Below are 23,492 nucleotides of genomic sequence, written 5' to 3'. Positions count from 1 at the left end.
CCCGTGTTTCAAACCTCTGTCCAATGGAAGGGGAGAGACATGAAAGCAACAACTCAGAGGGCCCCGTTTTGCAATGTTATCATTGTCTGTCAAGGACCTCATCAAGTGGCAAAGTGTCCACAGAAAATGGTTGCTCCTGCTTAGTCAACAAGATCCACAACAACCATCGAGAATTAACAACACCAGTGTTTACATGTATGAAGTGTGGAATAGACCATCTAATTAAGGAGTGTTCATATAAATCAAGAAGAGGGGAAGAGAAAACTTCCACCAATCATACAACAAGCCTTTCCTTGATAAGTATACAAACAAGATGCATTGTAGCCCCACTAAATCTTTTGCTAACTCGAGCTCATGCCCACCAATTAAACGAATACAAGATGGATGTTCACTAGTCAACGGCTTCTACCTCTAAAAAATGTACATGAAGGCAACCAAAAAAGGTATACATGCAAGGGTAAGTCAATGGTCCTTATTCGAGGATGGTTCTAGATAAGGGAACAATAGAAACATGGTAAATAAGATACAATCAAGAGAGTGTCCCTATACAAAGAGCCCCCAAATAAATGGCCTTAGAAATTCCATCAACCCTAAAGGGCATGGGAGAATATACTAGAAACAACAAAGGGCTTAATTCGAGAAGCCCAAGGGAAAATTGAACAAAAGTTAAGGAAGTAAAGCTCAACATAGTATACTCCTGAGAGGAGATAAGGTAAAATAGAGATTTGGACATTCTAGAGCTAATTCAAAGGAAGAGCAAGAGCTTAGATCCATGGAGGGGTCGAGAGATGACCTCATGAATAGAATGTTTGAAATAATGGATAAGGTGTGTTCTCCTAAACTAAAATATGGAATTGAACATCTGGTTAGGGAAAGTGAGATAGCATGTGGACGATATGATGTAGCTAGCTTGACAGCATTCTTGTCACTCTAGAGGTGAAAATGCCTATTATATCTTTGCTTTATTTCAATCCTACCCTATGGGGAGGGATGTAAAAGAATGGGTAGAAGGAACTTCAGAACCATGGGACAAATGAGGGCATGAACTTGAGGTTGAGACCTCATAGAAATTAAGGGCAGAGAGTAATGCTTCTAAACTCTTATAGATCCTAGTCAATATCATCAATTGGGACATTACTACAAAAATGATAACAAAAATGCTTCCATTCATATTATACATGCTACCATTAGCTAATATTAGGCAACTTCAATCTTGGATGGTAGAGATGGGGTGAGTATCATTATAAGGAAATTCTAGAAAAAATGGGAAAAATCGACCTTAGAATGAACAAATCTTATCGTAAAAATGGCTGATGGAACATCTGTGAGACCCATGGGAGTCTTGCCTTTTACGAGGGAGGCAAGGTTGATGCATGATTGGGCCTTAGACCAAATCTATTACAAAAAGGTGCCCAAGTTTTGAAGGTGGATTTATAAACATGGAAGATTCATCCTATGGAGGGTAAGCTCTTTGGAAATGAGTTAGTTACCACCCACTGGGACCACACCACACTAGTATAAGTGTGTATACCAGAAATCGCTCCAAAGAAGGGTGAGGAGGATGACATGATGTATGCATTGCATTCCTCCTCCAAATTTTAGTGACAACTATGCATGTGTTGTCAACAATTAATGTATTCTCTTATCAGGGAACCAAGTACATGGATTTGGAATCAATGAAGTGAGTTCCTCCGACTTCTATCTTGATGATAAGGGTTGGGACTATTGCTAATGTGTAACAATAAGCTCTGATATCTAATCATTACCAAAAGATATGCGCCATAGAAAATGACTAAGGTGAAAGCACTATTAATGGATAGATGCATAGGGCTAAGATAGGTCAAAGCTATAAAGGTGCATGAGGATTTTTGTCAAAATTAGGGCAAAGAACTTGAAATAATTGTTATCTATGGTAATACACAAGACAGAACCCAATCTTCAAAAAAATTTAAGCCTTGACTTTCCAAATCAAAACACGCAAGAGAAAAAAACCCTTGACAAAAGTGGAACAAGAAGCTAAGAGGATATTGGCCTAGAGACCAAGGTAAAAGATGATGATATAATGGACTTAATACCAATCCTAGAGCATTATAAATCATACACAATGGGTGAATGAATAGTTGTTTACCTTAAAGCCCAATGCTGTAAGGAAGGGCAAGAAGGAGTCTCATATGACGGACCCCGCTGTACTCAAGGAGGTAGACTTAGCTGAACTTGGGGAGAATCCCAAACCAGTGTTCACATCACTAAGGATCTAACTCCGGATGAGAAAAATGAATTAATAGACTTGCTGAGGATCCTTAGTGTTCATCACTAAGGATCTAACTCAACATGAGAAAAAGGAGTTGATAAACTTGCTGACAGAATATAAGGATTACTTTTCTCAAAAGTAAATTAATATAAAGGGAGAACTGCCTGAGGTAGTACAATACACAATCTCTATCATGGAAGGATCAAGACCAATAAAGCAAAGACCTTATCAAATGTATCCCAAATATTCTACCATTGTGCAAGAAGAAATTGACAAGCTTATTGCTATGGGATTCATTAATGAAAATGAGCATGCTACCCATTATCATTGTGCCGAAGAAAAATGGGAAGTTACGAGTGTGTGGACTTGAAAAAGTCAATGCAACCATACGAGTGTGTGGACTTGAAAAAGTCAATGCAACCATACGAAAAGATCATTACCCACATTGCCATATATACTAAACATGTTTTAGAAAGAGTTACTAGTAAAGAAGCCTACAGCTTCTTGGTGGATAATTTCTTTGGCTATAATCAAATGTCTATCACACCCAAAGATCAACATAAGATCGCATTTACCACTATGGGTGGCATGTTTTTCCTATCAAGTTATGCCCTTTGGACTAACCAATGCCCCCGTAACATCTCAGTAGCTTATGTGCACAGCTTTCAAAGACTACTTATAGAAGTGATTGGAAGGTTTTATTGATGATTTGTGTGCTCACTCAAAGTGGAATACCATCTAGCCTACTTGAAAAAGTATTTCAAAGGTATTATTATACCTAACCAATGCCCCCGTAACATCTCAGTAGCTTATGTGCACAGCTTTCAAAGACTACTTATAGAAGTGATTGGAACGTTTTATTGATGATTTGTGTGCTCACTCAAAGTGGAATACCATCTAGCCTGCTTGAAAAAGTATTTCAAAGGTATTATTATACCGAATATCCTTAAATCTTTTAAAACACCAATTTTGGGTAAGACATAGGGTTATATTAGGACATAGATTTGGGCATTACCTCACCTACTTATTTTAAGAGAGTGCAAATATTTATGGGACATGTCAAGTACTACATAAGGTTATTATATTCTATGCAAAGATTGCAAGGCCTTTACATAGACTAATAGTAGTCTTTGATGGACTGAGGAATGTCACCAAGCATATGATGTGCTCAAGAAGGCCTTAGCAAGTGTATTTGTCTTAAGATTTACAAATTGGAACATAATCTTCCATGTGCACATTGATGCATCAAATTTTCCTATTGGTCATGTTCTAGCACAGGTAGGAGAGCACAATTATCTTCCAACATGATGTGGTATTCTTGGAACAACCTTATCATGTAGAGGAGAAGGCTATGTCCACACTATCCTTCAACAAAGAAGTAGCCCTACAAACACATCCACCAATAGTACCAACTCCACAAGAGGTGGCTTCATTAAATGATGAAGAAGAGAAGCCTATAGCACCATAGAAGCAGCCATATCCTAAATGGATGAAGAAGTTCATAGATGTCAAATCTCTACTGGCAATAACAAAAGAGCCAAAAGTTGTTCAGAGGTCTAAGAGAATAGAGGAGCAAAAGAAAGCCTCCATTCACATTTTGAATATGGTCTTGATGGTTGAGATAATGAACTAAAGCTTGCGAGCTTGCAAGAAGTATTAGTAGATCCGAAATGGAGGGGAGCCATGTAGTCAGAGTATGACTCAATTTTGAGAAACTATGTACACTTGGAATCTAAAAATAAACTGTACAGACTCTGAAAGATATTGTACATGCTGAAATAAGCTTCCTAGGTACCAATGGATAGATGCTTTCTGTGTAAGTAAAGTCTTTCTAAAAGCTTGTCAAATGTAAATTTGTATGTTTTCTCTGAGCAAGGCATGTACGTGATCATTGTCCTCTATATGTGAACGACCTCATTTTATGACAAAGAACCACAAAGACAAGATCCAATAAACATATAAGCGATGTTCAAAGTTTAAAAGGATAAACCTTGGGGTTATGCATCCTATTCGAGGCTTAAGGTCTGATAAGCGTCAGATAGAGTCTTCAATTCTCAGCAAAAGTATATATGAGAAATTTTGAAAGCATTTCACACGACCAAGTGTAATGATGGTATGAGTATGTTTCTAGTCTCAACCTATTTAGATATCTATGGATAGTACAAGTAGAACTTGTTCCACACATGATTGAAAAATTCCAGTATACGATTCAAAGAGTTCGATGTATGAATGGATATGTATGCATACAAGTAGAACTTACCATCTACATAACACCTAAATATATACATGAACATTTGAGATATCTAACGCATGAATTAATCTATGTACGAACAAGTAGAACTTGTCCAATGTATGATAGAAAAGTCTAGCATTCAATTCAAAAAATATGGCGTATGAATGGGTTTGTATACATACAAGTAGGACTTGCTTGCTTTTTGAACCTATTCGATATATGTTTTCATTGACATATGTATACAAGTTCTACTTGTATACATATAAGTAGAACTTGACATATGTATACAAGTTCTACTTGTATACATACAAGTAGAACTTGCTTGCTTTTTGAACCTATTCGATATATGTTTTCACTGACATATGGTAGTAATTGTACTCATACAAGTTTGAACTTGTCCCATGTATTTTTTGTTCGAGATTCACTCAAAAATATGTGAATGTATTACGTGAGTTCAAAAGAAGGTATTTTTTAATTCACTTTTTAAAGATAAGTTTACATTTACATGAGAGGTTTTTTTAATGAGTTTTGAAAAAAACTTATAAGTTTGTATAGAAAAAGGAGTCACTTTAAATACTCAAAATTTAAAGATAAGAGATTTCCAATATACCCATTGAACACACATATAGATTCTCTATAGCGTGAAACACAAAGTGGAGACTTTCGAAAAGTGTTCGGGCTACCTTTGGAACCATATGCAAACTATTTGGAAGTGTCCCTACGTAATTTTTGAATTGTATATAGACTACTTAGAAGCGTTCGGTGTACTTTTTTGTGGACTATTAGAAGCAAAACAATGCTAAAGGTGTGGACAAGAAAGTAAATCTTGGAGAAGCTGCCCCCAAAAGGATGCACTACTGAAGCAATGATAATAGCCTGAATGCAACTAGGGTACCATGTATCTTGGAGACAGTCTTCCTTTGCTTGGGAAGAAGATAGGTGGAACATGCTTTGTTTGAATTGCAATGTAAATAACCTAGTCTAGGTTCTGGCCCTAGGTCCCTTTGAATTGGTTTGTAAAGAACTTTCAGTGTTAATTTCTTGCAGCCAGTCTTCCTTTGTTTGGGAAGAAGATAGGTGGAACATGCTTTGTTTGAATTGCAATGTAAATAACCTAGTCTAGGTTCTAGCCCTAGGTCCCTTTGAATTAGTTCTGGCCCTAGGTCCCTTTGAATTGGTTCTAGCCCTAGGTCCCTTTGAATTGGTTTGTAAAGAACTTTCAGTGTTAATATTATAAATATATCTACTTCCAAAAAAAGAAAATAAGAAAAAAATAAGGCACATAATTGATGTAGTCAATGGTGGGAATCTCGATGTCAACTCTGCGTATTAAATATCAACAATCGAGTGCTCCAACTAGGCTGGTAGCACAAGTTGGCTATGGAGCGGCATTTTGGGCACTGGCTAGCTTTGAGATAGGTGCTTACAAGCTCTGAGATGAGCAATTGGGATGAGACGACTATTTTAAGGTTGTTAAACGAAGAACTCTTGAGCCTTGTATGAGGGGAAGAGGTGGAAAGATAAAAAGGATTTGTGGTAGCCGGCAAGCAATTGATAACCCCTCCATGTGAGAAGTTAAGGGCTTCAACCTTACCACCAATGGTGTCACATTTTTCCTTGGGAGGGTGAGGAGCAAAGAGAGCAATGGGATAAAGATAATGAAAGAACAACACCTACTTCAATGCATATGTGCATGCAAATGAAGAACAAGATGAAGAGAGAGAGAAGCAAGCAAGTAAACCACTCAATGCGTATAATCCACAAGCATCCTAGAGCAAAGAAACAAGTAAGCAAGTATGCAAGTAAGCTACTACCACAAGAGCTCAAGAAAAACTCAATTATGATAATGGGATTCTGTACTTTCTTATTAGCAAAAATGTCATACTTTTTTGGCATCATATTTGTTAAGTATCCAACCATCTATGGTATGTTCAAGGACCCAAAAGCTAATAAGTCTAATATCTAGGCTATGTATATACAAATTTTATCTTAGCTACACAATACACATGTTGTAGGCTTGGCTAAATCCCATAATCTTATATCATTAGGTGCATGACATGACCAAGAATGGTGGTTACCAAAGAGGTGATCGCACATTGGAAGTAATGTTAACCAAATATAACATAACATGCATTTTTGACATGTGTGACTTTAAGCAATGTTTTTAAGTTGTTCCATGTGTGTTGGCCATAGGGTTTTGCATGCATCATCTACATAGTCCAAAGGACCCTCAAGGAAAATATAAGCCACTGCTTACAGATTTGCTGTGTGTACACATGGCTTCAAAAACATTCCTAAGCCATTGTGGTAATTCTCTACAATGTGAAGTTGCATGCATACAAAGAGGTGTTTAAACTTTGCCTCTTCTAAGAACACCCTACCCATGGGTGAAGGTTTCAATTAAGATGGAGTGAGACCCATCTAAGAGCATAGGATGATAGAATCATGGAAAACCCCATGCCTCAATGTCAACTCATCATTGTCTTCTTTACAAGTGCACACCTTACAATGTTTGCATCCATTATGGCTCCATTATCCAACCTCAATGTTGCTTTATTCATATACTCACATTAGTTCGAACTCTTCACAACCACATACACGTACATAGTGTGCATGTGTGTGTGTGTGTGTGTGTGAGAGAGAGAGAGAGTCTGTAATCCATCATCAAATGTCCATATGCAATGGTGCCATATCTTTGCAAATTGAGAAGCAAACTTTAACTTGTGGTGCAAGGTCTTTGCAATTTGAGAAGCAAAATCTGTGGCACTTTCTACTTACGCAAACGAATGTTATGGTTCCTTGCATGGTTACACTTTCCTCCCTTTTCATCCACACTTTCCTAGTTTGAGAACTCATCGTGCATTTAAAGTCCTCATAAATCATACATTTAAGGGACTTGAACACACCCTCATACAGATGCAACTAGCATGCAATTAACACTAAACCTCCACGTGCATTAAAAATGTGTTCACTTCATTTTCATCATTGTTACTTACGTTGAGGGAAACGAAAATAGGAGATGTGGATGTGTGTGTGTGTGTATTTTCATGCATATGCAGATATGCATACATGTGTGCTCAAGCACGCATTGCCTTAGCTTTTCCTTTAGCCAACTGAAAGCTCAAAACAACGGGCAAGATTCTTTAAAAAGTAATAAGTTGATTGAGAAAAAAACAATAGTGTAAAAAAAAATTAAGTGTACAGGTTATTTTCTTTGACTTTCCTACTTCATTAAGAAGAGGGTATGTGTCTTAGACGTAAGTTTTTGGAACACCGGTATACATGGGTTGTGTATGAGAGGTAGAGAGGGGTACATGGGTATGTTTGTGTATGAGATGTATGAGAGGTAGAGGGGGAGAGAGAGAGAAGGAATATAAGCCCTTCAGTGAGAGAACCTGTATCCCACATCTCCTAGAGAAGTAAAGAGGAAGAGGTAAGTTTTAAAAGCACTTATGGGTGGGCATATTCACATAATGGACGGATTCGCCATCTGTTGAAATTTGACAAGTCGAGCGTAGGCGCCGTTCGGCTTAGCAACCAGGTCCATGTGGGAGCCTTGCTCCAGGATGCGCCCTTCTTCCAAAATTGCAATGGTAGAGGCGTTGCGTATGGTGGAAAGACGATGCGCCACCATAATTGTTGTGCGCCTCTCCATAAGGCGATCCAACGCCTCCTGCACCACCTTCTCCGACTCGGCATCTAGCGCTGACGTCGCCTCATCTAACAAGAGAATCCTTGGGTCCTTTAAGACCGCTCGCGCTATTGCCACGCGTTGCTTCTGCCCGCCCGACAGCTGGATGCCACGTTCGCCGACCTGTGTATCATAGCCAGCTGGCAGCGCACCGATAAAGCGGTGCGCGTTGGCAGCCACGGCAGCAGCCTCCACCTCCACTGACGTAGCACCTTCCCGGCCGTAGAGAATGTTGTCGAAAATGCTGCAGGCAAACAATGCCGGCTCTTGCTGAACCAGCCCGATCCGCTGTCGTAACGAGCGTAAGTTTAGCTTCCGGATGTCGATCCCGTCGATCAGAACCCTTCCGGCTGATGGATCGTAGAATCTCTCTATGAGTGCAATGACGGAGCTTTTGCCCGAGCCACTAGCGCCTACCAGTGCCAAGCTCTTGCCTGCGTGCACGCAAAAAGAGAGATCATTGAGAATGACGACCTCCGGCCTTGAAGGGTATGCAAATTGGACGTTCCGGAGCTCGATTTGACCCTTGATTTCGGTAACGCTCTGCGATTTCGGGTTGTCGGCCTCGATGGACGTGGGTCTGTCAACAATGGCGAAGACGGAGGCCAACGCGTTGCCCGCTTTGGCGATATCCGGCGAGAGGCTAAGAGCTTCGGCAATGGCTATGGCTGTAATAAGAAGAACAATAAAGACACGGAGAACACCAGTAAAATTTGCTTGCCCGTCCCTCACAAGCGTGGACCCATACCATAAGGCCAGGCCATAGCAGCTGTACATCGAGAACTGTGAGAAACCGAAGAAAAGCCCAGCTAGGTTGCCACGAAGAAAGCTTTTGCGTTCGGGAGCTTGGAGCTCTCCGGCAAAAAGGCCTACAATTCTGTGTTGAGCGTTGAACGCGGTGACGGTTCTCACATTACTGACTGCTTCTCCTGCGATGATGGTTGCCCGAACGTGAGCAGCGGCCAAGTCGCCAGCAAATCCCTTTAAGGCGAATTGCTGCAAAATTGCCACCATCCGTCAAGACGTAAGTGATCAGGAAAATTGGGAAGGTGGGTTTAAGACGGAAACAGATTTAGCTTTAGGTAGCGAACCTGTGCAAGGGCATTTGCTATGAGGAAAGGCATCGTGGCTATCATCACCAGAGCTACTTTCCAGCAGCTCACAAAACTAATGATGCAGGACGTAACAAGAACGGAGAGGTTTTGCACAATGAGCGACAGGCGATCTCCGACAGCGGCACGCACATTCGTAGAGTCGGTGGCAAGTCGGGAAACCAGTTTTGTGCTGGTGTTCTCGTCACAGTCAAACCAGCCCACTTCGTTTCGCATCACGGCTGTAACAGACAGTACACAATAATCAGAACCCAGATACGAAGGGAAATCACCGACAGAGGATGACGGAATGACGGCACCCACATTGGAACATGAGCTGACGGACTCTGTTGGTGAGGTTCTCCCCTACGATACCGAAGAAATAGTGCTGCAGAAAGAAGATAAAAGGGGCGAGAACGGCCAGGCCGAGGAAGGCGAGGGAGTATTTGAAGACCTCCGTCTTGAGCTTGTGGTGGTCGGTGTAGTAGAATATGGTGAGCATGCTGCTGAGAAAGCTCGCATAGGCTGGGTTGATGGCTCCTGATAACACCGCCCCCAGGGCGCCCAACACAACATAGGGCCAGTCCGGCGAGTTCATCCTGGCCAGCCTCCAATAGTAGATATAGCTAGACTTGTTGGTGGCCGAATCCAGCACTTTAAGCTTTTCTTCTATCCTGAAGCTGCTCCCCCGAAAGCTGCCACCCGAATCGCTGCTGAACCTTGCGGATGACCTTCTCGACATGCTGCCTTGCCTGTTCCAAATGCACCACACGTGTGAGTTTTTAGAAGAACCGAACGGGACAATGGTAAATGTGTGAATTTGAGAGGAGAGAGATTAAATCGTTCTACAGAAGGACCCTGATCTTTGCTTTACACATGAGATTTCACAAATGTCCCTGGACACTGCCAGCCATGGCACTCCAGGTTTTTTCAGTTAATTAACTTCTTACACGTGTCTCGTGAAAGGGGGAGAAGATTCTGCAATTTAGAAGCAGCTCTACTGAGCGAGGATGCCCTTTTTTTTTTTGCATTTAGACACGAAATTTCTAGAGCCACAATTCCTTTTGTAGTTCCCGAATCCCGCACAAAACCTTCAAATGTTTGATGGATCACTCCACCCACTGTACATTGGTGGCTGAATGGGTTAACAGTTCTACATGCTGCCCTGCCATGTGGGTCTGCTCAGGCGGGTCACAATGTTGAGTCTCGGTTGCATGCTAAAGCCCAACCAAAGCTATGCGACGCGTGAACACTAGCTTAGGCATCCGGTTGCGAGCGAGGGACCGGTGCACTGCCCCACGTGAACAGGCCCACCTTGATATTTGTGCTCTTTGACTGTATAATTGCCCACGTGGCACCATTTCTATTGGTTGAACTGTGCGAACGGAAAACTGGTGGTACTTGAAAGTTGTGGCGACTCGTGACTTGAGACACGCGAATTTCTCACGGGCCCCAGGGAACCATGAATGGTAGCATTCGAATCCGCAACCTACTCCCCACACCTAGGGCCTGTTCACGCCACCCCCAGTCTCCCACCAGGGCCTTGCTGCCATTGCTACCCCTGAGGTTTGGCTTCACGTGATAAGAAGTGGTTGGATTGCACTTAATATAAGAAAATTGTATTTTATTTTAAATTACCAATGCTACCAACAATCTCATCCCCCGGCCCCACACCCAGCTGCATTTAGTCACTCCTCCAGTTGCACTTCTTTTAAATATTTACCGTTGGTAGCATTGTGTTTCTAGGGCCCACCAAAAAGTGCCTGACAAGGCATCCAAGTTGTGTTCACAAAAAACAGATATTTAGTGTATTTTTTATCGGTTGAAATTTAAAAATCCTTGCCAAATTTTGGGCTTCCCCTCAAGAAAACAGATCAATTTTGTAAATTTTTTCAACAAATCCGAAGTTTTTCCAACCTTTTCCTTTTTTCCACTGGCTGTAAGGCTTGATGAATTGTGAGACTTACTTATTTCAGTAAATTGACTTAAAAAATATAGAAGGTTGTAGTTCTGTAGATAACATCAAGTGTAAGTGAGCGGGAAAAACAAAATTCCTAGGGTTAGGGTTGAAGGGGCTGCTAGTGCATGCCGCCCATGTGGCGTCGCTACCTCCCATATATTTGATAGACAGTTGAATCTGGCACTTACGAATTTTTTTACAAAAGACTAAAGATCTATTTATAGGTGAGGGAGGCCTCTAACCAAGTCCAACTGGGTTCTAGAATTTTGAAATCCTTCGCCATCTGTACTACTTCGGCCATGGAAGCTAACCTGACATTCTTCACTAGGATATTCAAAGGTTCGTTCAATCCCCGAATGAACCTGGCCATCAGCTGTTCTTCATCTACCAATGGTGGTGAGTATTTGAGGAGGAGAGCAAATGCTTGGTGATACACTTCAATAGTTCTGCTCCCGTGGGTTAACTCTAAGAAGTCGTTCATCTTGGTTTCCCAAAAAGCCGGGAAGACAAAATCTCTTCCTTAGGTAAATCTTGAGATCATTCCATGTCTGGGTGTTTCGATCCAGAACGTTTGTCTCGGAGTGGTTTCTCCATGCCACTCTGACTGTTTCTACTATCTTTAGCCTTGCAAGAGCCATTTTACTTTTCTCGTTATACCCGATGACATCAAAGTATTCTTCCATTGCTTCGATCCACTTCTCCACAGCCTCGCCCAAGTTTTCCCCTTCACCCTCTTGAAAGGTCCAGGCTGCAATCTATGAAGAGTTTTATGAACATCCAAAGCGAGCTCTTCCTCATCAAGTCGGAGGTTATCATTCCTACCATGACGACCTCGATCCATGATCCTATCAATACAAAAATTCTTGGCCTCACGAATCCGACGGTTCAACCATCAAGCAACAGCCAAATATTCATGAAGTTTGCATGGACCCTCAGACATGCCTAGCTTTATGCACTGTGGAGCTGACCTCCCTTGTCCTATGTTGACAAGCTTGTCCTGAGCACTATCAACGAGCAAACAATGCATGAACTTCCCAAAGCCATCGCCAACAAGCTCCAGAACTGCAATCCTAAGCCTTCCGCTAATGCCAGCTCCTCTACGCCCAAGAAGGGCTTTCACTCCAAGATCGATCTCCCCATGGACCGGATCTGCGCCGAGTATCAAAGAATCAGCAAGTGCGGAGCCTTTCTCTGCTTCAAGGGAAGAGTTCCTACTGACCTTCCAAGTTCTTCTTTAGAGCTGTCAAAGAAAAGAGAGTGAGAGAGTCCATTACTAAAGTGGTTGCTCCTGACGGTAGCACTGTAGAGGCCCCTCAAGATATAGAATCTTGCTTTGTCAGACACTTGTCTGCTATATTAGTGGTCGACCGAGCCTCGTTAGGGAAGGAAGAGTGGAAGAATTTCTCTCTAGAATAGATAGACAGATTCCGAATGACATGTTTACCTTATTGGGAGGGCTTTGTCAGAAGATGAAATCTGCAGCCAGGAGAATGGGCAAAGAAAAATATCTAGGGCCTGATGGCCTGTGATAGAGTTTCATTGGCACTTCTGGGAGCTCATCAAGAGGGACCTGTGTGATATGTTCAACGCAGATGTTATGTTTCAAACGGGAGCCTTTCAACTGAACTGAACAAGGAAGCTATCAACAAGCTAATACAGAAGACAGCCAATAGACTACACCGAAGAGACTGGAGCCCCCTCACAATGCTCAACACCTCATACAAAATATATGCTAAAGCGCCATGGCTCTCCGCATCAAGTACACTCTCCCCAGAGTTGTTGACCCTAACTAGTTTGGGTTTGTTCAAGGCAAAGTAACTCACAAAGCCATCCTTAATGTTCAATGTGGCATTGACCATGCCTTGACTCATAATGCCCCCTACGTGCTTCTGAACCTTGACCTTGACAAAGCATATGATAGGGTGAGATGGGACTTTATGCTAACAGTCATTGAGAGGTTGGGATTCAGACCCAAATTCTGCAGGACGGTGCAATCCTTGCTAGCTAATGCTCATGCCACTATGTTGGTGAATGGTAATGTAGCAGGCTCTTTCAAATTGAATAGGTTGTTGAGATAGGGGTGCCCCCTTGCCCCACTCCTCTTTGCTCTGGTAACTTTTTGCAGATGATAACAACATTATTCTAGCGTATACTCATAGCAATGTTGACTCCTTGCAGGTGGATGATGAATTTTGCAAGCTTTCCGGCTCAATCAACAGTCTGGCCAAAGCCGAAGCACTATTGCTATACCCGGCTGATCCCGAGCCATGGTCGGATAAGTATGAATTCAAATGGCTGCCCTATTGATGCTGAACTCAGAGCTAAGCACAGGTTTGACCGGTTCTTTGAGAAGAAGATGCAAGCCAAGCTAACTTATTGGAACTCAGCACAGCTTTCTAAGATTGGGAAGATCACAATTATATTACATGTGTTCTCCTCTTCCATGGTTTTTGTTACTTTTATCTACGCTTTTAGTAAAACTGCATGGGACAGCTGTTCAGAATTTTCCTGTGGTCCTCACTCCAGCACATAAGATGGATTCCTATTCCGTAGCCCCAAGTTATGTATCCCAAGGAAGACTCAACAATAGAGGAGTTCGAGGTACCCCTTGCTCAACAGAGCCCCAACCTTGCCAAGAAACTCAGCCAGAAAGGTATATGAGATAGTCAGATCTATGGGACTGTAGGAAAGTAGACTGGAAGGGATCAGCCGAGATATCCACGCATTCCAGCTTAATGACAGACAGGGAGGCCTCCTCTATGGAGTGCACAGAGCATCCCGGATTGGTGGCCCAAATCCCCGGTACTATGCCTCTCCAACTGGTTCAATAATTGGACAAGCAGATCAGGCAAACCTCTAGTGCAGCTCAAGCCTTGTCAACTTATATTCCCACAGCCACACTCCTCCATGGATTGAAAAGACTGCTATCAAGTATAGAGCGGTAAGAATCCAAGATTCGTCCATTTGCTCAGAGTGTCTTGTGTAGGAAATTACTGGAAGATGGCTCTCCAGAGTAAGAAATTGAGGGATGGAATCTTAGTAGATGCCCAAATAGCTTTGGCTCTACGACACCATGCCCCTGGGGGTCCACATATACTCCACCTGTGCGCGACTGTAATCCATTTTTTTAAAATAATATAGAGTACTTCTTCGAAAATAAAAATTTGATTAAAATGTAATTTACCTTAGGTGGTTGTCATGAGCCATATCTTGGAGCCGGACCAGAGTGGCAAAAGCTCCTCCCTCTGCTTTGGCGACAAGCTCGTGATGGGGTCCTTGTTCTACGATCTCCCCTCCTTCAACCACAGCAATCAAGTCAACGTTTCGGACGGTGGAAAGCCTGTGAGCAATTACAACCGTCGATCTTCCCACCATCACACAGTCCAGGGCGTCTTGCACGACCTTCTCGGCCTCAGAATCCAGAGCACTTGTTGCCTCGTCCAAAAGCAAGATTCTGGGGTTTCTTAGGATGGCCCTTGCGATGGCCACCCTCTGCTTTTGGCCTCCCGACAGCTGAACCCCTCTCTCGCCCACCTGCCAATATAAGCTCCATTTGTTGAGAGTTGGCCAAATACATTGTCTAAGACTAAGGTTTACGAGTTATAATCAACTGGCTTTACGAGTTATAATCAACTCGCTAAGACTAAGATTATCGAATTAAATTTCCTTTGCCTGCGTCTTGTAGCGTTCCGGTAGCTCGCTTATAAACCCGTGTGCATTTGCAGCTTTTGCTGCTTCCTCCACTTCTCTCATGCTGGCTTCTGGTTTTCCATACAAAATATTCTCCACTATGCTGGTTGCAAATAGAGCAGGCTCTTGGTTGACCAGGCCCATCTGATCACGTAGCCATGAAAGCTCCAAGCTCTTGATATCCACCCCGTCAAGCAAGACTTGCCCTAATTTGACATATAGTCTTGCATTTCAATTTGTGTTTTATTGAACCCAAAAAACAAAGAAAGGGAAAAAAACGGCTTATTATCCTTCATTATTTACCCACCGATAAGCTCACACTAATGATAATCACCTGAAATGGGATCATAAAACCTCTCTATCAATGACACCACAGTGCTCTTGCCGGATCCGCTAGTGCCCACAATGGCTACTGTTTTGCCAGAGGCTATTCTCAACGAGAAACTCTTGAAGATCATCACGTCTGGCCTTGATGGATAGCTAAATGCAACATTTCTAAGCTCTATGTCCCCTTTCACACGGGAGAGAGTTTGGCCGCCGCCAGAGCTTTCTACGTTCATCCTTGGTACCTTTTCTATCATTTCAAAAATTTTGTATCCAGCAACTTTCCCTTTGCTAAAGGTTGACAGGCAAGTCAAGGACTGGCCTAAGCACCTGATCGATCATCAGATTAAGCACAACAAACGGATTATTAATATGTGATTAATGCGGTTTATCATCAAGCTAATCACAACAGATCGGATTAGTAATGGTAATGTTGGATTAACTACAGAAGTTATAAGAGGCAGCGTTCATACATGCCGCCGACGACAACAGAAAAGATTGCAGAAACGGCTTGGCCTCCGTTTGTTATTCCATGCCGTACGAGGGTGCTGGCATACCACATTACAAATGCCCACGAGCAGAAGAGAATGCCATAGCTTCCTCCCAACCCTAACCCCTTCGCCACCCCAGCTCGATAACCATATCTCAGGGGAGCCTCCAAAGCTTTAGAGTAAGCCTCCAGCGCCTTCCTCTCACCAACAAAAGAGTAGACGGTCCTTATTTGCGCAATGGCCTGTATACTCCAAAGTATTAAACCGCGGTATTTCATTCAATTCACAAGAAATCTTTACAGTTTACACCATTGCGTGAAGGCTAAATTATTACCTGAACCAGCTCAAACCATGTGTGCAAATTAAGAGTAAACTAAATACGGTACATAACAGAAAAAATGAGAATTTAGAAACTATATTAAGACAATTAAATACGGTACTAATGAGAATTTAGAAAATTAAGACAACTAAATAAGGTACTTAATAGAAAAATGAGAATTTAGAAAATTCAAGTTACATCCATAGATCGTATCGTAGGCCTGGTTTTTAGACAAATGAAAATTACTAAATACGGTACATAATAGAAAAAATGAGAATTTAGAAACTAAATTAAGACAACTAAATACGGTACTAATGAGAATTTAGAAAATTAAGAGTAAACTAAATTAAGACAACTAAATAAGGTACTTAATACAAAAATGAGAATTTAAAAAATTCAATTTACATCCATCTCATTCCGAGATCGTAACGTAGGCCTAGTTTTTACACAAATGAAAATTTCACCAAAAACTTTTTCTAGTTTCTAAGTTTTTAAAAAAATATTTTGTAAGCTTTATTATTATTTAAGTACATAGAATCCAATATGAATACTAAAAACGAACGCAATAAAGTAGATCTAAATTTGAGAGAGAGAGAGAGAGAGAAATGTTAAGGGACAATAAACATATTTTAGTGAATCCTTGAATATCTATTTATCTATTAACCATTGACAGCCAAGGCACAAGGAGAGGAGAGAAAAAAGAAATCTTGGATTTCTAAAAAATAAGAGAAAAAAATCCCTTCCATTGACTCTTTGTACTTCAATTGACTATTTGTATTCGATTGATCTTTTCTATTCCAATTGACTCTTCCTATTCAAAAAAGAAATTCTGGATTTCTAAAAAATAAAAGAAAAATCATTTCCATTGACTCTTTGTATTCCGATTGACCCTTTGTATTCCATTCATGCGTTTCGCTTCTTAATGTTTTTTTACATTGCGCAGCAACGCACGGGTTGAGTACTAGTGTAAAGACTAATAAAATAGTTCTTAAATTTACAACAAAGATTAGACATTTTCAATACTATGGTATAGTTTCTAGAGAGAGAGAGAGAGAGAGAGAGAGAGAGAGAGAGAGGGGAGGCGTGTGGAGGGTTCTTTGAATATTTAAAAAATCTAATAATACCACATGCCTGCTCTTGCCATTTGCAAAATGCAAGCCAAAGAGGAAAACAAAAGCTTTTCCATGGAGAGAGAGAGAGAGAGAGAATTACTTTAAGGGTCCCATATGTGCCTACAAACATGAAGAATTTAGTGACATAAGCATATAGAGTTTATCACTCTTTTGGAATTTTCATGAGAATTTTACAAAATGGGAATTGAGATTTTTAGTCAAAAGAATAGAATCTTTGTCTTGTCTAAAAATATGCATTCATTTAATTAGATATCATTGAGTTTTAATTAATTTTTTTGAAGCAAACAAGGACTTTCTTTAGCCCAAAAAATACCTTTGGGGTCAAACCCCACCAACATAGTGGAGAGTGAATCGGACATTGAACGGCAAGGCCATTGAATTTATGGGTAAATGGAGTATAAATGCACCTTGAAAGTTTACAAGTGTCTTGGAAAAGAAAATGAGGGAAAAAGGCTAGGGATGATCTACTTTGACTCATTTTAAATGGATTCTAAAAGCCAAAGCCATAAAGTTTAGCTAAGAATTGTTAACAGTCTTAATATAAAATGTTAAATGCTAGATGAATAAGTGGTTACACGTATAAAGAGTCTGCAGTGCAAGAAAAGTACATGATACAAGTGAAAGTTGGTTGTCATTAGGGAAGTGCTTTAATCACTTAAAGATTTTCACAAGTTTTGTCATGAACTTTTTGGGTATGATATTACAAGAGATAAAGCATGTTTCTCTATCCCACAAGAAATATGCACACATACGTAAAAGATATGAGAAAACGTCATGTATCTTCAAAATCCAATTACACCTAGTACAAAATTATCAATCTAGAAAGAGAATTATATAGACACTATAGAGAGTCTCGAGGAGCTTATATGCTTATATGTGCAGCTTGAAATTAGGGATTTGGAACAATGGGATGTGCACCTTAAACTTTAAAGGCTCACTACAAGATTTATGTATAAGAAAGAATAGAGTCTAGATTAGGTATGGGCATTCCAAAAGACAAACCGTGAGAGAGAGAGAGAGAGAGAGAGAGAGAGAGAGAGATTAATATATCCATCTTGAAATGATAACTATAGGGAAGCACAACTACGAGGGCATTACAAGGTGCAAGTCTTGGAAAGAATTAAGTATAGAATAGGTGTGGGGCATGGCCGCTTTATGGGAGTGGTTACCAATTGGCCAACCTTGTAGGGCATAGCCATTGAGTAAAATACAATTTCGTACATAACCTGAATAAGTCGTCGAGGAGGAGAATCTTAGAAACCAAGAGTTGCCACGATGTGTATGATGTGTCATGGTTCTCACATCAAGATCAAGATCGACGACTAGCCAATATATGTGTCCAATGTGCTTTCTAGAGCTGTTGGCACCCCTAAAGCCAAACACATCTACATGGACCTACGATCTAAGGCAAGTCCCCACTCAACCTAACCAGCCCTCGAGTCTTCCATAAAAGACAAGCTTGGGGGAGTTGAAATTAGGAGGGTCCCTTTTCCGATCTTGCAATCCCTACTACCCATTCGAGATTTGCACCTCTTTTAACCCCCTCCAATTGAGCATGAAAGGAATTGGTTAAGGACCATCAACTTGGACTCGAATACCATATTGGAGACCAAGAGTTGCCACACTGCCCATGATGTGTCATGGTTCTCACATCACAATCAGGATCGACAATTCACCAACATATGTGCCCAACAGGCTTTTTGGAGCCGCTAGCACCCTTGGAGGCACAATCTTGCAATCCCCACTAGATTTTACTTCCAACAACCCTCTAAATTTAGGCAGGGAGGGAAGTGGCCCAAGACCATGAACATGGGCTTCTTGGAGACCAAGAGGTACCATGCCATCCACAATGTGTCATGGTTCTCACATCAAGATCAGGTTAGATGGTTGGCCAACATATGTGCCCAACGTGCTCTTTAGAGCTACTAGCACCCCTAGAGTGCTATTCTCTTCATGGGTCTACGAAGGCTCTAGCTTGCTACGATAGGTCCTCACTCTACATAACCAACTCTCCATCTTTCACAAAAGGCAAGCTTGGGGGAGTAGAGATACGAAGGGTCCCTTGCAATCACCACTACCCATGCGAGATTTGTACATCCAACAAAAATTGTTTATTTATGACTTTATGTGAGGGGTTAAAAGAGAAAGGAAAAGAAAAAGGATGAAAGGAATAGGAAGGGGAGAGACTACAAGTGATGTGGAGGTTCTTTAGAAGCTTATATTTTTAGAGGATTTGTTTTCTCTCTTTATTTCTAGACACAAACTCTTTTTCTCCCCCTCACTCTCTCAAGGCATGTGATAAGAAATTTTTTACTTATGGACTGGCCTTTGTAAATGGAGGCCTTAACCTATTTTCCATAATTGGAATCAAGGAAATTATGTTGTCATTGTTCTTTTTCCTCTTTCTTTTATCTATTTTTTCACTTTTTTCCCTTTTTGAAAGAATTTTATCTTGGTCAAGAAGTTTAATGCTACAAATTTTAACAAGGGAAAGGTTCTCCCTTTGTTTTCAAAATTGTTCAATTATAAGTAAGAGGAAGAGAGAGAGATTCACAAAATGCTGTTTGTTTTTTTTTTAAAGCCTTTGAAAAAGATTAATTTTATGGCCTTCAGTCTAGTACCTGTTCTGCAATGGTTCCGGCCTCCCCATAAGCTTTTTGGCTTTTGGAAGACAAGCGTGTTAGTATTAAAACATGTATACCCCCTGCAAACGCAATGGCTGGAACTATAGCAAGCGTGAGCAGGGCTATTCTCCACACAGAAGAAAACCCCACTGCAAAACCCGCCACAAAAGTGGCCAAGAAGTGGATGAAGGTTCCCATCTGCAAAAATTAGAGCTGCACTAATTACTAACAAATCCATTAAGAAGCCCAACCTAGAAGCAAAAAGCTTGTAGAAATTTGAATTAAGAACACTAGAGCCAAAAGCATTAAGGACTTTGATCCATTTTGCATGTGCTAATGCACCTGAAAGAGCATAAAAATTGCAATTAATTCGTTTGGTTTCTGAAGGTTGATTTACCTTCTCACTGATGGCCTCTTGGACGAGAATGGTATCAGAGGCAATACTGTCAATGATCATGCCAGTCTGGGCGTCAGTGTCAAAGAAGCCAACATCCTGCTTCAAGATGCTCTCCAAGTACTTGACCCTCATCTTTGCAGCTTGCCTCTCACCAGAGTGCATCCAACAAGCAATCTCTACATTCACATCATTTTAACTCCACATTACAAACTAATATATTCCTAATTCCACCTCAATAAGTCTCTCACCTAACCTAAGTGACTTAAGGGGGTACTACTCTTCCAAACATTTGCCAGTATCATTTTAACTCCACATTACAAACTAACATAATCCTGATTCCACCTCAAAAACTCACACCTAACCTAAGTAACATAAGGGGGTACTACTCTTCCAAACATTTCCCAGTATCATTTTCCCCACATTACAAAGGCAGCAGACAAGCCGTGGGGCGATGAGCAGACAAGCGGCGGGGCAATGAGCCCACATGGACAAGTCATGGGAGGAGCCCCACAACTCACCTGCTCACTTAATTATGCTTACAGTAATGTCTCGCACTACTCACCTGCTCACTTAATTATGCTTACAGTAATGTCTCGCACTACTCACCTACCCATAATCACCCATAACCACAAGCGTTGTGGAGTGGTTAGGGTGTTCTACTTTCCTAAGATGAAGCTAGGTTAGGGTGTTCTCCTGGCCTTGCAGTGGGTTCCAATCTACCCCAGTGGCATTCCAATTCAGTACCCACCCTCACATTAAAATAAAAACCTCTTAAGGAATCTCAGGAAAAAGGAAAACTCACCTGCCCATGCTGAGCCCAAAACCACCAGCCCCAAGTAAACAAATTCCAAAGCGTACTGCATCATCAAGAAAATCAAAGTTTTAAAAAAAAAAACAACAGTAAATCAAGGGGATTATATAGCTAGCCGAACATGTGAGAATAGTATATTGCTGTCCATACCCTTCCTATTGAGCTAGCCAACCCTTGAGGATCATTTTGTTTGGTGCCAAAATTGTTCAAGAGCTTTCCAAAGAAGAAGAAGAAGACTGGAAGGGAGGCACCATGAATGGCAGCACCCAGGGTCCCTAAGGATATGAGCAAGTAATCAAAACCGTCTGCGAATGAGAAGAGCTTGAGGATGGAAACACAAGGGGCCGGATCTTTTTTGGAGAGCTTGCGTCTGTGTCGGACCTCTGTGCGATCGAGTATAAGCCGTTCATCGCCATGGTTAGGAGAGGGCGTGGCGGCGGTGGTGGTGATGGTGGTGGGAGCGCGGCCCAGCCCGTTCTCTGCTGATGCCTCCATAGCTAACGGAGCTCAAGCTTAGCTCTTGCAGTAGCTCTGTTGCAGGTATATACTCATTTAGCTCCAATCATAAACATACGAAGCGTCATCGGCTTTAAAAACTTAAGCCGAGAGAGAGCGAGAGACGGTAACGATAGTCGCGCCTGACCAGCCAGCCAACCCTGTGGAGTGTGACGCGTTTGACTCATTAATGAGCCTCATTAATGATCTGCCCTAACCAATCTGCCGTACCAGGGCTGAAATTTGAAATTCGAAGGCCTCCATCTCTATTCTCTATATTATCTTAAGGAAGAGTTTCACAAAGCTGCCATGTGGCAAGAATTCGGAGGTTCGGAAAGGGGAAGAGGAGGTTTGGGTAGAATTTGATTTTGGAAGCCTCGAAAGATGTGCGAAGCACAGGTTCCCAACTAGTTTACTGCAATTTTCACGGCTCCAATTGAAAAAAACCGTTTATAATTTTACTTAGCCTTGAATTTAAAGACTCCAAAATTTGAAGTTTTATTTAAAAATAGATTCTATTGGGCTTGAAAATCATCTTTTTTTCACTATTTCTGACACTCGGTCACCCCCGACCCCTAATCATTGTCAGAATTTTTCAAACCATGAAAAAAAAGGATGACTTTCAAGCTCAGTTGTAGTTTAATCCGTTTTATAACTAAAATTATTTGAAGCTCAGTTGTAGTTTAATCTGTTTCAAGCTCAGTTGTAGTTTAATCCGTTTTTCCGTCTTTCAAGCTCAGTTGTAGTTTAATCCGTTTCAAGCTCAATTGTAGTTTAATCCGTTTTCCCGTCTTTACATTCAAGGCTGAGTAAAATTATAACTGGTTTTTCTTACACTGACACTAACCTTCAATTTTGAAGTCCATAAACTAGCTTGACCTTCAAAAGTTAACTAAATATGTATGTATGTATGTATGTATGTATGTATATGTCTAAAATTTGGAGAAATTTTCAAAGTAGTGAGCTTCTTTAGAGGCCTTCGTTAGAAGATTTGAACGGCTTTGATACCCTCTGAAGGCTTCAAATTTCAACTTCATACACCCTCTTACACCATTACAATTATCGTTGCCGTTGCTTTCCACTAATGTTCCCCCACAACAATTTTCTCAACAAATCACAAAACTTGGACCCTAAATTTTTACAAATTTTTAAGTACAAATATAGCTAGTTACAGATACAGACATTTGGCATAAGAGAATTGGGCATGTAAATGTGCAAAGAACGAAGTCTATGCAGACTAAAGAAATTGTGACAAAGGGTTGCCTAAGTTTAAAGTTGAAGGTATGCAAAAAGTATGTGAAGCATGTCAATTTGGAAAGCAAACAAAGCATGTATTTCCACATGACATAAATGTGAGAGCAGGAATGTACTAGATGTTATGCATTCAGATGTATGGGGTCCTACGAAGACTATGTCTATGGGTAGCTGTAGATACTACGTAACATTCAGTGATGACCACACGTGAAAAGTGTGGGTGTATTTCGTGAAGGAGAAGAGTAAAGTGCTTACTCATTTTCAAAATTTTAGAGTGCTGTGGTGGCTGAAAAACAGACGGGAAAGCTAAGATATCCATCTCTTGAACACTGGAGAGACATAAAATAAATTTATAATACTTAGGACATAATTTTTTATGGCTTAGAATTTGAGTAATAGGTGATTGGACAATGATACCTCATAGATCCTCCCCTATGTTTAACTCTTAGACCCAGCATAAAATTTTTTACAAATACTATATATCAAACTCAAAAACTTCTACACCCTTCCAACATTTTCCTAACTAGGACTCATAAAACATTTTCTTCATAGGACTCATACAATTTTATACCCCTAAATTTTGTGGTTTGTGAAAATTTTATCTTTTTTGTTTGCAAGGTAAAAATGGGAAATTTTTTATTACAAGGTCAATTCTTAAAATTACATTTATGTGCCATTAAACCTGGTTTTTCATGAACAATGCTTATACTTTGAATAATGCTTTAGCT

General features: G+C 40.9%; 1 protein-coding gene across 1 annotated transcript; it reads right to left on the bottom strand.

Annotated features, from left to right (window-relative positions):
- Window positions 1-7,626: 7,626 nt before the first annotated feature.
- On the bottom strand, window positions 7,627-21,614 carry LOC147622669 (ABC transporter B family member 19-like). The gene is made up of 11 exons (XM_086822241.1): window positions 21,166-21,614; window positions 21,007-21,061; window positions 20,205-20,380; window positions 19,805-20,005; window positions 15,714-15,973; window positions 15,251-15,570; window positions 14,899-15,122; window positions 14,411-14,760; window positions 9,591-10,018; window positions 9,267-9,508; window positions 7,627-9,171 (listed from the first exon to the last, which is right to left on the bottom strand). Exons 1-11 carry the CDS (start codon window positions 21,508-21,510, stop codon window positions 7,951-7,953), a joined length of 3,822 nt encoding a protein of 1,273 aa, XP_086678367.1. The 5' UTR covers window positions 21,511-21,614; the 3' UTR covers window positions 7,627-7,950.
- Between the last annotated feature and the right edge of the window lie 1,878 nt (window positions 21,615-23,492).

Source organism: Cibotium barometz, chromosome 28 (assembly GCF_041138505.1).
Source record: "Cibotium barometz isolate CiBa-2024 chromosome 28, ASM4113850v1, whole genome shotgun sequence".
In the NCBI taxonomy this organism is placed as follows: Eukaryota; Viridiplantae; Streptophyta; class Polypodiopsida; order Cyatheales; family Cibotiaceae; genus Cibotium; species Cibotium barometz.
This window is presented reverse-complemented; position numbering and strand designations above follow the sequence as displayed.

Bases quoted from the DNA above. Each gene is read 5' to 3' on its own strand.
- LOC147622669 (XM_086822241.1), bottom strand. From the start codon at position 21,510: ATGGAGGCATCAGCAGAGAACGGGCTGGGCCGCGCTCCCACCACCATC. The intron at 21,062-21,165 runs GTATGGACAGCA...TTGATGATGCAG, and splicing joins TGGCTAGCTCAATAGGAAGG to TACGCTTTGGAATTTGTTTA. The intron at 9,509-9,590 runs GTGGGTGCCGTC...TGTCTGTTACAG, and splicing joins CCGTCAGCTCATGTTCCAAT to CCGTGATGCGAAACGAAGTG.